Source organism: Mesitornis unicolor, unplaced genomic scaffold (genome assembly GCF_000695765.1).
Source record: "Mesitornis unicolor isolate BGI_N332 unplaced genomic scaffold, ASM69576v1 scaffold47091, whole genome shotgun sequence".
Lineage (NCBI taxonomy): Eukaryota > Metazoa > Chordata > Aves > Mesitornithiformes > Mesitornithidae > Mesitornis > Mesitornis unicolor.
Genome location: NW_010165321.1, coordinates 1 through 12,429, shown reverse-complemented (window position 1 = coordinate 12,429; position 12,429 = coordinate 1). Strand labels below are relative to the sequence as shown.

General features: G+C 35.5%; 1 protein-coding gene across 1 annotated transcript; it reads right to left on the bottom strand.

The window, feature by feature from the left end:
• Window positions 1-648: 648 nt before the first annotated feature.
• LOC104548539 (long-chain fatty acid transport protein 6-like) lies at window positions 649-12,284 on the bottom strand (the record flags this gene model as incomplete). The annotated part of the gene is made up of 3 exons (XM_010194584.1): window positions 11,804-12,284; window positions 2,830-3,036; window positions 649-807 (listed from the first exon to the last, which is right to left on the bottom strand). Coding segments are annotated over exons 1-3 (847 nt in total), but the record flags the coding sequence as incomplete, so codon positions are not given.
• Between the last annotated feature and the right edge of the window lie 145 nt (window positions 12,285-12,429).

The following is a 12,429-nucleotide window of genomic DNA, read 5'->3' as shown; positions in this document are numbered from 1 at the left end:
ATCCCTAACGTTCTGTGATTCTGTGATAATCAAATGATCTTTCCCTTGCTCTGACTTGTCCTTTATGCTTCATGAAACAGGAAATATTTGCCATCGAGTTCCAAGTACATCTTTTATAAGAGAATTACATTGTCTCAAGTCAAATATGTGTTTTATTGTCTATGTCAAAACAGTACACAAATTAAATGGAAAAAAAAGTTATATATCATGTAATGACATATGACAAAGCTGAATGTTTAGTATAAATGTATTTCTCAGCCTTTTTAAGTTTACCAAAATACATTTTAGTTCTATTCCACTGTACAATGCTTAACCTGTACCTATACTAATGAACTATACACACAGCAAAAATATGATGTGTCCTTAAATTCCTTTTTACCTATATATAAAGGAAAGTAAAAACATCTGTGACACAAACGACTATAACTAATTCTTCTTCAGTACCACAAAGATAGCTTGTAAGACATCCTTCGCTATTATAACACACTCCCATCCCCAAACTACAAAAATAGCTACTCCAGAAAGACTATAGATTTGATTTCAGCAAAGTCTTAATTCCCCTAATAGCAGTGAACCTAAGTGTGTCTTACACATTTTTACAATAATTAATTCTCTATTAACAACACAATTAAATGAAACAAGCCCTACCCAATTCAATGCATCCACCGATGCCAAGAAGAGATGCTGCACTGTGATAAAGAGGCAGAGTAATGTAAATTATGTCTTCTGCAGTAGCACCAAAAGCCCCGAGTCCAGCAGCTCCTCTAAGAACCTGCATGTGACTGATGACTGCAGCCTTTGGAAGACCTGTAATGAAAACACAAAACCATGCACAAAGCTTCTTTTAAAGAGAACTTGATTTATTTTGTTTCCTGTGTAAGGTCTCTAAAATCATAAAAGAATCAACTTTTTCTTCTGTAACCAAATTTTCAGCCATCTGCTTAGATGGCTGTGAATAGACAACTGGCTGTTAGTACAGTATTGCATGTTTGTTCTGTAAACATAAAGATACATAAACCAGTCTGTAACTTCATCTGTTAGTTACTTAATCTGACGTCAAGTCAATTCAAATAGATGGATACATGAGGAAACTCCATGGTGAGCATGCTATCAAATTATATAGAGCCAACAAAGGGCCAAAAAGATTTACTGCACATATGAACTTTCATGGATATAAAAAGGCATCACACTAAATATCAGGCACGAGTCACAGTGACTAATTTAATTAAGAATGTTATGGGATAAACACAAAGTAGATCATGTAGTGGGTGCTTATTTAAGGTGTGTACATCTAAGTCTACCTATTTGTTTTAGAATACTCTGAAGGTTATGTTAAAAAAAAAATCCAGCATAAAGTTCACCCAAGTTAGGTTCTTGCTAATGAGCTCCTTCAACACAGAATTTCTGTTCAGCAACATTCAAACTCACATGCAAGAGCTTCTCGGGCTACTACTTTGATACCCATTATTTTGAGTAGGGGATGTGTTCTTGCTTCATGTATGTTCTCACATACACACACAAATTTCAGGATGATATCTGATGATGAACAGTAAGAACTGTTAAAAATTTTTTTAAAACCTACTAGTTCCGAAAGTTTTCTGACTTATTCTAGCAAAGCTATCATTTGTTGGAAGACTTAACTAGAGCTATTATCAGGAAGCGTAATCTACGGAGATTCTACAGTAAGTTTACCAGACATTAATTTCAGGAGCAACACTATTGCTTTATCAAAAAGTGTGAAAACGCTCAGATATTTTAGATTACAATTAGTTATTCCACACTCTTCAGACTAAACAAACCTTATTCTTTTAGTTACGTGGTATATAAAAGAAATCCTATGTAAATTAATGCAATACATATAAGTATTTTAAAATAATTTAAATTCTACCTAACTAAAACTTGAGACATCATACAGATATTCTGAATGCAGTTATAAGAACAAAATCCTCCTACCTGGCAAATTCTGCAATATATTTTTACCTAAAACTCCTTACTTCTAACAAATAAGTTCAATCATATTTATATTAGTAGCATTACAAACATACCTGACCTCTTGACAATATGTATACATTCCTAAATGTTTTATTCTAGACTGACATTTTTATTTCCTAATTTTTCCTCAGAAAAATCGAAGCTAATAAACAATTATTTGTATGAGGGAACGAAGTCATATACATCTTCATTTTAAATCTTCTTGTGACGAAAACTGTTGAGTTGAGCTCAATGAGAATGCCAATCTGCTTATCTTAACAACAACATGCTGCTTTTCATGTCAGTGATCAGATTTTTTTAGTCTTAACTTCTTAGCTCCTGGAGTGCTGGTAATAAATTCAGTCATCTGTTTCTAACCTAAAGGGCTAGGAACTTAATCCCGTTTTCTGTCTCTACAGTGACCTGCATAGAACATGACTTAATGAAGAAAACACAAATGTCTGTTTGCTTGCTTGAAGATTATTTTTAAGTTCTAGACACAATGCTAGCTCTATTAGCTAGGCAGTGGTATGTGATCACAAAACAATATTTATCATCATTGTAAATTCACTAAAAAAGCAAAACGTTCTATAAACAGCTTAGCTGTGAAGTAGTAAGAGGTAAAGTTTCTCACAGTATTTGCACAATGTGACAGGAAAATAATGAAGAGAAGCCCATAAACTATGGAATATAAACAGTCACTGACAAGAAAGGTGCTTATTTTCTACCATAATACTTCTAGATAGGAAATATGATATTCTACTGTGAAAAAATGAACCAAAGGATTACAGAGTTTCAGAAAATCAAGTTTTTAGATTAAAGCTGAAGGAAAATATAGACACCTTAGCAGACCTGTACCTGTTGTTCCGGAAGTAAATATATATAAAACAGACGAATTGAGGTTGTTGGTAGAGTGTCGATTAACTGGAACAGGGTCTTCAGGTGCAGCCTCTATTTTGTCTAAAAGGGTATGCACACTTGGAGAAGTGGAGTCTTTGGTCATTATCCAAACACTGACATCTTTTTGGAGATTAGGAAGAATTTCTTCCAGTGTCCCAAGCAAATCTTAAGAATTAACATAAAACAATGTTACTTAGATTATGTCTTCACAAAACTAGTGAATAAGTATTTTTCCTCTGAAAGTTTTACTTTTTATAATAGAAAGAGAAATGAAAGTTACCTCCATGGACACAAATAAATTCAACAAAACTAGCATGAAAATTCACTGAAAACAGGACATAATGTGGTAAAAATACTGCTGACCTCACAAAGTCTACTTGTCACTAGCCCTCAAGGCAAAATGGCAAGCCATGATTACTAGCTCCTGCTTCCTGCCTCATTTTGGATAACCCTTGCTCACTGCTAAGCCTGGAATGGAGTGTTGTTAAGCTTCAACTTCAAATAAATCATGAAGAAATCTGTTGAAGATGTATGGCAAATATATGTATAGCTGGTAATTACAGTGCAGGTTTCCCTGGATGCCCTTGGTAACAATTTCTCACCAAGCAGTATTTTTTTCAAAAGCACAGAAGTGACTAATTTTAAAACAAACACACAGACAAACAAAGAACCATATCATGTATGTAGGCACCTGAGTCTTACAGAATAGAAATATGATACAGGCCTGTGGCTTATTCAGACAATGTCAGAGAACCACATGGCTATTTATGTACTGCTTTGAGTGGTTTAGATACCTTAATGAATCTGATTTTAGGTACATTAGACAATTTTATTTTGTTACAATCACATGCTTGTTCACTGAAAACCATTCCTTCTATTGTCTTTTACCTGAATATAAACACAAACTCACTTTTATAAAATAAAATCAGCAGTATAACTAAGATCTATTTCGTTGGTTTATCAGGAAAGAAACCATGAGAGAGTCCCAGATTAAACAAAAAGAAAATACATTAATGGAGGCCATTCCTTAAGTAATATATCCGGTATTTTTGTTTATACTTCTAAGCATTTTTAAAAATCTGTCACTTTCTCAGAACACTGCATAGGCATTAAAGCACTAATCCAGGAAAATTCTCAAGAATAGGAATAATACTGCTTTCAGTAGAACTATTCATATACTTAAAGACTCATTGACACTTAAGTGCTTTGCTGGATCTCAGGCTATATAATTAATCTTGCAAATATCCCTGTGGGTATAAATTTATGTTATTATCTCTGTTTTCATAGACAAGTAAACAAACAACGTTGACATGACTCACCCAGAATCCCATAATGAGGCATTGCCAGAGTCAGGATTTGAAAACTTGATGTCAACTCCAAGTTCATTTTGTAAATATTAAATATAGATACCGTTAACAGAACCCTCTAGCATAAATTTTACACCAAAATAATTGAAGATTTTTAATCTTTCAGAAAACTACTTTCCCTAACGACAAACAGTATGTATTTTAATTAATGGCATACTAATCTCTACTACTATAACAGAGACAAAGCCTTCAGTCATCAACTAAATGTATGTCTTACAAACCTAAGGCCTAGAGAGTAAAAGTTCTATATATTTTATGAACGTTTAGCAAATAGATCTGATGGAGTGTGACATTAAAATTTCTGAGTTCTAACTTCCTTGCACTGCAGAATGATTTCAGGAAGAAGTTACCCAAATAATTATGAAAATCTGAAAGACAGATAGTGTCTTGTTTGTATCATTGGAGTACAGTTCTCTTCCACTACTAATAACAGTAGAATGAAAAAATGTGACTAAAAAATTGTGTTTAGGACAATAATGTTAACTGCAAGAAACTCTATGAACCAAAAATCAAGGTTCATTGGCATATTAATTCTGTTATGCTGTCATATTAAAATTGGGGTATATTTTTCAAGTAATAAATATGAAAATATAACAGTACTATTTCTAATGACAAACAGCTACTAATAAACCAGGTGTGACAGAATGACTATATACTTATTACCTTCTACTACCAATTTTTGTCTTCCTATTATGCATATACATATATCTCTCCTAAATACACTAATGATAGTTTGTGTAGGTACAAGTAAGGCTGAGAACCTAGCAAAAGAAACACAGGTGTTAGAAGTGGCTGGACCTTCTTTTCTGTTCTCAAAATTAGTAAAAAAGTATAGCATTCTCTGTCATTCTTTATTGGTGCACCAGCTCCAGCAATAGTGCCAGTAAAGATGTAAAGGTTTGTTAATTTTAACAGATCATTAAGAATTTCTTGGCTCTTCCAGCTTCCAGTCTTCCACTTGAATCAGACTCAGCTGTCCATTCTCTGTAGCATCCTTACCAGATAAAAAACGTAATGTACAAATATTGAGAAAAACTGCCCAATAAATGTCATCATGCAAAATTATCCTGTGTAACTAAAGTATCACTGTAAATAAAATTTCACCTATCGTTTAATTGAACATTATCCTCTTGCAAAAGGCTTAGCAAAAAATGTTCAGTGAGTATCACTCTTTGTAAGTATCGCAGATACTAAAGGGATCATTGTGGCATTTCCTTATTTTCCATAGGTAATTAATTCCTTCCTGTATTTCCTTGAATTTTTTTTGTTTTTACATTTTGGAAAGTGATGAAATTGAAGCTGTACTACCTACCAACTCTTACCTTCTCTACAGAAGACATTTTTGTTTAGTACTACACAACATGAAGAAATTCACAAATATTTCTATTTTTTTAGTATTTAAAAGTTCTAGATAAGATGTGCACCAAGTTCTTTGTGTATTTGAGTAACACAAAGTGCAAGTCCATCAAAAAAGAAGAGGACCCACCTCTTCTTTTCCTTTTTCCTCTCTTTTCTTTCCCTCCTTCATAGGAAAAAGAGGTGGCAAATATTAACTCTACAATCAATCATTTAAGATTAAAAAATTATAGGAGGGCTTAGCTCCCTTTCAGTAGACTGTAACATATTTGTTCTAAATGATTATAATCAATCTTCAAATTAAACTTAGATACTGCTTATTGTTTCTCTAAACACTCATTAAACCTATAGGTTTTGTTGTTGCTCAGAGGCTCGCTGTGTTTTGTAACTACTACTGAACTATGAATAGATCAAATACAATAGAATTTTTCTTCTCTGCTCAGGAATCTAGTACTTGGAACAATATGTGAACAGGTTGTAATTAAAAGTTATCTTATAGTTAGATAGCACAGAACAGCAGAAACAATAAGTGATTTCCTGAATAAGAAAGGGTCATTTAAAACAGCTGTATCTGAAGTGCCAGAAATTGAAAATTACTTCTGGAACACAAAGGAGCATGAGGTGTTTGAAGATAACTCTCAATTATACTAACATATTTCTGAAGAATAATTCTGATGATAGTCACTAATGTTTTGCTCCATAAGCAAAAAACTTATGTGCCAAACCATTGTGTAGGGCGCATTGGTCTTTACATATCATCTTGTCCATGTGTCAGGAAAAAAACAGTCCTCTTGGAGGAACTATAGTTTGATTTTTTGTAAAGTACCTGGTATGTGTACTTTACCATTTAGGAAAACAATTATAATAAAGCAATTTAGTTATTTAAGCTTGTGGTTTCTCTCAAGTACTTGTTTACTTTTTGCACTATAAAAGTATATTCAGGGTTTGGTTTATTTGTTTTAGAATAAATTACTCCTTATCTAAAGTTTGGCAATGTAGTCAGTAGTTCTGTGTTTGTTGTTTACACAGTTTATATATGAATATCACCATTTGCTAACTATCTGGCCTCTACTGGGGAAAAAAAAATCTGTACTTGGTTAAGATTAATATGCTTCTCCACTGTTTTTGCTTTTTCCTTTTGTTTTTAAAGCATTTCATTATTCAAGTTTGTGGAAAACTTGTGAAAAAAGTTTGTGAAACTGTTACATTAAATTCACATGAATACATAAGTCAGTTACATGTTTGCAGAAAGCAAGGAAATTATGTTTGGTTTTCAACTACTATCATAGGCTTCAAGCTGCACAAAAGATCTTTTTTCCTCAAATGTTTTCTAGAGAAGAAACAATGCAGCCTGTTGGCAAGGACACAGCTCTACTCGGATGGAAGGAATACATCAGCTTATGAGATCAACTTGTACGGAACAGAAAGTTACTCAGAAGTTACTCAGAAAACTCTATGAAATGTTTATGACATAACTTCAATGTGTATCCCAGTTGATACATTCAGTAAGCTATGGCAAGTCCAAACTCATCCCCACACTGACTAGCCTCAGAAACTAATTGTTATTTGTACTTGATCCCTCAAGTAAGTCCTTATACTCAGCACTTACTAAGTAATAATAGCAGAAATTACAAATCAATTGTGGCTCAGGATCAGCGCTGGTATCTTGAAACACTAGTGAAGGCAGTAAAGGTAGTAAAACAGAAAGCAGCTTGGGATTCACAGATGGCACTGTTTTGCATTCAAAGGCCATCTGGGACACAGCCAAAGACTAAGTAAAAGCAAGTGATCAAAGAGATACAGTGTCTAACAGAACAGATAAGGAGTGTCTTCTGCAGGTCTTCTACGATTTCCTTGTCCTACATGTTCAGGTCTAAATAGCGTTTTACTCCAAATAGTTAAGAAATGATGGTTTTGAGAAAATCTTTTTTTTTTCACTCAGATATGAGATGATACTGCTAGTTGTATATAGACTAATGTATGACTTTAATTCACAAATACAAAAAAACCCCTTCATTTACTCTCTTTTTCCAGTGGAGCCGCACTTTGTCTAAGCCTTACTCCTGCCAGCATAAACCCTGGTTTTGAGCTCAGATGGCGAGAAGTTCAGAATAAACTCAGCAGCAGCAGAAAGCACTGCTGATGCCTCAAGAGCAAAGAATCCTGGCCAGGAAAATGCTATACTTGCACAGCTGGGAGATGTAACTCTGTACTGAATCACAGAATCACAGAATGGCTGTGGCTGGAAGGGTTCTCTGGAGGTCATCTTGGTCCAACTCCCCTGCTAGAGCAGGATCACCCAGAGAAGATCACACAGGAACGCGTCCAGGCAGGTCTTGAATGTCTCCAGAGAAGGAGACTCCACAACCTCTCTGGGCAGCCTGCTCCAGTGCTCTGGTACCTTCACAGTAAAGCAGTTTTTCTTTATATTAAGTTGAACCTCCTGTGTACTAGTTGAGACCATTAAGTTTGTAACAATTTGTGACCCCTACGTTTGTGACCTACTGTGACCAGTAGTTTTTAAACAAATAAAGGCAGTATAATCTGGTAACAAATGTAGTAAGGACAAATACCTTTTAAACAATTAAGAGAGCTGTGAAGAGTAAGCTAATGCTGGCAGACTGCTGGGAGAAGGTCACACAGCTTTATTTTTTCTCCTTTACAAGTTCCTCATTTACTTACATGTTAGTTAACTGCTGCTTTATTAAAAATGCAGATTTAAACTCCAACTCTTGAATCTCTTTCAACAAACATTCCCTAGAATGGGAGTGGTGGTAGACAGCATTTTTGGAAACAGAAGTGTGAGAATGTTACATAACAACTTAAAGCAAGAGCTAAATGTTTTGGGAACAAGGGAGGCAAATGAAAGTAACTGCAGCAAAAACCCTCTGCCACAAAGGCAAGTGGAAATACTGGAAAGGAACACAAAGTTTAAATATTGGCAAATGAGATAACTTATATTTGCCTTACAGCCTGTGGTTAGATAAGAAGAAAAAAAAAGTTACTAGATTGTGCCTAAAGAACTAAAAAATATTGCTGTCATAGAAAAAATTAAGCCTTTTAGAGATACCCATTTCATAAAAGAAACCAACAAGAGGGAGAAATGTCTGACGTTCTTATAACACAACTAAGGCTTAAAAATAACACTGAATTGCAAAGACTTCATAGACTATGTAAGTCAAAATAAAACCCCCAAAACCTAAGTACTATTGGACGACTCCCATCTGAAGCTAAAAACAGCAACCAAAATATCACAGAATTGTCAGACCAGAAGAAAGTCTGACTGCAAGTTCAGAAGGAAAGACAAGTTCATACTAAATGGACTGGGTTTCCAAACAACCTCTGACAAATATGCAGGCACAAAACAAAACTGAAGAGTACAAATTCCACAAACAAGAGTGATCTTGCAAGAGGCAGCATAAAAGACTGACCAAAGTGTGGGAGAAAATGCAGCCATAAATCGTATGCAGCCTATTTGGATAGAGCTACCACATTTGTAAAAAGTAAAAGCATTTTGGAAAAATAACAAGATGTACCAAAAGAAGCTGCAAGATGCAGTTATCTCACACATATCAGTAGAAGGTGAAAGGTTCCCTTCAGTACAAATGAAACTTTAATAGTAAGTCGATTTGAATACAGGTTCCTGATTTAATCTGCCATTACAGACAAGGAATTTCAAGCACAAATTTGGTCTTGCAGTTGAGTCTTGAGCACTAACTAACTAACTAATGGTCAAATTGTTAAGGAGATGGTTTCTGCTGTGCTGCAGTATATTAACAAGATTGAAGATCATTCAAAACACTGAAAAGATAGTTTTGTAACTGTTACAAGAAATGGAATTGCTAAGTGAAGCCTATACTTGTTTGCAGAAGGTGAAAAATCTACACATTTTTGAAAATTAGAATTTCCACTAGCCAGAAATAAATCCACTATATACTAATCTCTAATTAAAAAAAGAAATCCAACAAAACTTAGTTGTGAAATATGATGCCTGTCTATGACAACAATAGATATCAGGACACAGATCGATTATAGTGTAAATATTTTGGAAAAAAGTAGACTATGTTCAAGCTATGCACAATCTTGGGGAAAATGATGCCACATGAGCAAAACACACAAGTTCAAGCCATGCCTACTGATAAGAAAAAATCCCTTGAAACACACACTAGCACTGGATGAAAAGATGTTTAACAGGCCTCTGAGAATTATCTAACCAACTGTGTAACCTCAGTGTTAAGTACTGCCCTGCAATTTTTATAAACATTAGGGATAAATTATTATATAAAATAATTATGTGCAGCCTGTTTTTGTTTCAAGAGTGGTATGAGTTAGTCCTCACAGTTACTGAATGGCATATTAGCCTTCAATTGCAAAACATGGAGTCCTTTGGAGAGGCTCCTTTTTCACTATGATGTGGCCATTAAACAAGGACATAAACAGAAATTCAACTTCTTCCACAGAGGCAGATAAAAATGAGCCTGAAGAAGAACACCATGAAGCTTTGCAGGCTCAAGGGACTAATGAACTTAATTCAGGGACTAAAACCCATGAATAAACTAAGACCACCAACACATGAAACACCAGCCCAAAGACTAATTTGTTGGTATCTCTGTTGTATTATTTGTCTGCGTATAGCTTTTCTTCTGTGAACAGAGGCAGACTGCTATAACAAGTTAGTTCAACATAGTCGCTCTTACTATCAGCTGCTGGTACCAAATTAAGAGGAGAAACATAGACCCCACTCCTGTTTTGCAAATGATTTTTTCATTCATTAGTTAAGTTCTCATTTTAATAAAGATTACTTTTAGATACAAGTTTTGATCCAAAGTTCTCCTTCACCACAGCCAATGAGCAAGAATTTCCTGAACATTAACTCTGTTCCTCAATCCATACCCTCAAAAGCACATATTCATGAGAGGGAGTTAAATGAGATTTTTTTATTTTGTTAACTAAGTAAGAAGGTAAAATTAAAAACTGTTAGTTCAGAAACATTGTTATAAAGTGTTTTGGGATTATACTTAAATTGTTGGGGTTTTTTTCATTAACTTATTTTAATTACCAAACATTCTTAAACCCGAATACCATATATGATAAGAATGACAAAATTTATAATAAAAAAATATGCACGGGGAAAAAGAATACATTTTTGAAAGCACAAATTTACAGTGGCAGAGAACAGATGGAAAGAAATTCCACCATTTAGGTGTCATGGATGCAAAATCTCACAACCTGTGTAATAGGGATATGGCAAGAAGTTGTGAAATAAAAATAAGGTGGATTAAAATTGAAATTATAATTTTAGATAGGCAGGACAACATTAATATTTAATACTTTGAATAGTAATATTTTGAAATAATCCTCCTCCAAGTGTCAAGGTTCTGTGTGATCTTTTAGCAGTGCAGGTTCACTTGCACTTAATCATAAATGCTGAAGCAAGTTTAGATTGGATCTGTCTTCAATTCATATATCTCTATAATTGAAGCCAAATTTGAATATACAATGCATAGTATGCCTACATCAAGATTTTAAATTCGTTTGAAGTACTTAATAAAAATGTAATACTTTGGGAACTTACACAACACACACCATTATCTCCTATTCAAACACAGCTGTTTCTTTTACTATCCAATGCCACCAGTAAGTTGGTTATTACTAATCAACCTATGTGCTACTCCTGTAAAAAAACCAAAACCTCTCAATTTTAGTCCCTGAGAGACTACCATACCTCTGCGAAGAGCTGTACAGCAGAGGTTGTACAGTCTGAGCTTAAACCCGCTAATTTGCAGTGATTTTGATCACAAGAAAAACGGGGAGATAGTACAGAAAAGTGCATTAGTTAAATAAGATTTAAATTAACTATTAAAAAGGAATGGTAAATTACTCTTAATAGATAATTTTAATCCTTTCTGAGACACATTAAGCAACTACAGAAGCTATTAAATGCTTGGAACAGGCTGTACTTAGATGTTGCAAACTTTATTCCAATGCATATTTTTTAAGAAAAGGTTAAATGGATGTGGCCAATGCATGGATATACTTGATTCTGCCTGAGAGGCTTCAGCTTCATTTCTCGAAGCACATTCTAGCCCTAGGTTTCTCTCATTCTGTGAACATCTGGAATTCAGGTTTTCAATAAAGGGGTTGAAGACACACACTGGGGAGATGTGACATTAAAAGCTTTGGATGCATGAATCAGGCGCATACTCTACCTGCTCCCACAACCAGTATCTTGGGCTCACAGCTACTGACACAGTGCAGGAGAGACCTGGAGCGAATATTGAAGTTGAGGAAAGCCACCACACAGCCCAGCTTGGCCAGCCCGAACCACACGTGGATGAAGTCTGGCTCGTTGTCCATCAGCATGGCCACTGTGTCGCCCTTCTTCAGAGCTCCATGGTGAAGGAAGACCTGCGCCACTCTGTTACTCCTCCTGTCCACATCCCGGTAGGTGTGCACCTTCCCTTCGTAGATGAGGAAAGGCTTGTGGGGCTGCTTCTCAGCCAGCTTCACAAACTTGTCCAGGACTGTGACAATCCTCCCTTGCTGCCGGTACATCTCCACTCTCAGCCCATATATCAGTACTTTCAGCAGGTACCCCAGGTCAGCCCAGAAGTAAGGGAAGAGGATTTTCTGTATGAGGTACAAGGAGAGCATTCCGACAGCAGCACCCGGTACCCAGGAGGGCAGCATTGGGACTGGAGAAAGATCGTCCCAGCCACCCAATTTCCTTCTGCCAGGCGGCTTGACACACGGAGTTAGGATGCGGAGAACAGCCAGGCAGGGCGCGGAGTCTGAAGGCAAAGTCGACAAGGGCTGAGACTTTTCCCTCCCGCTC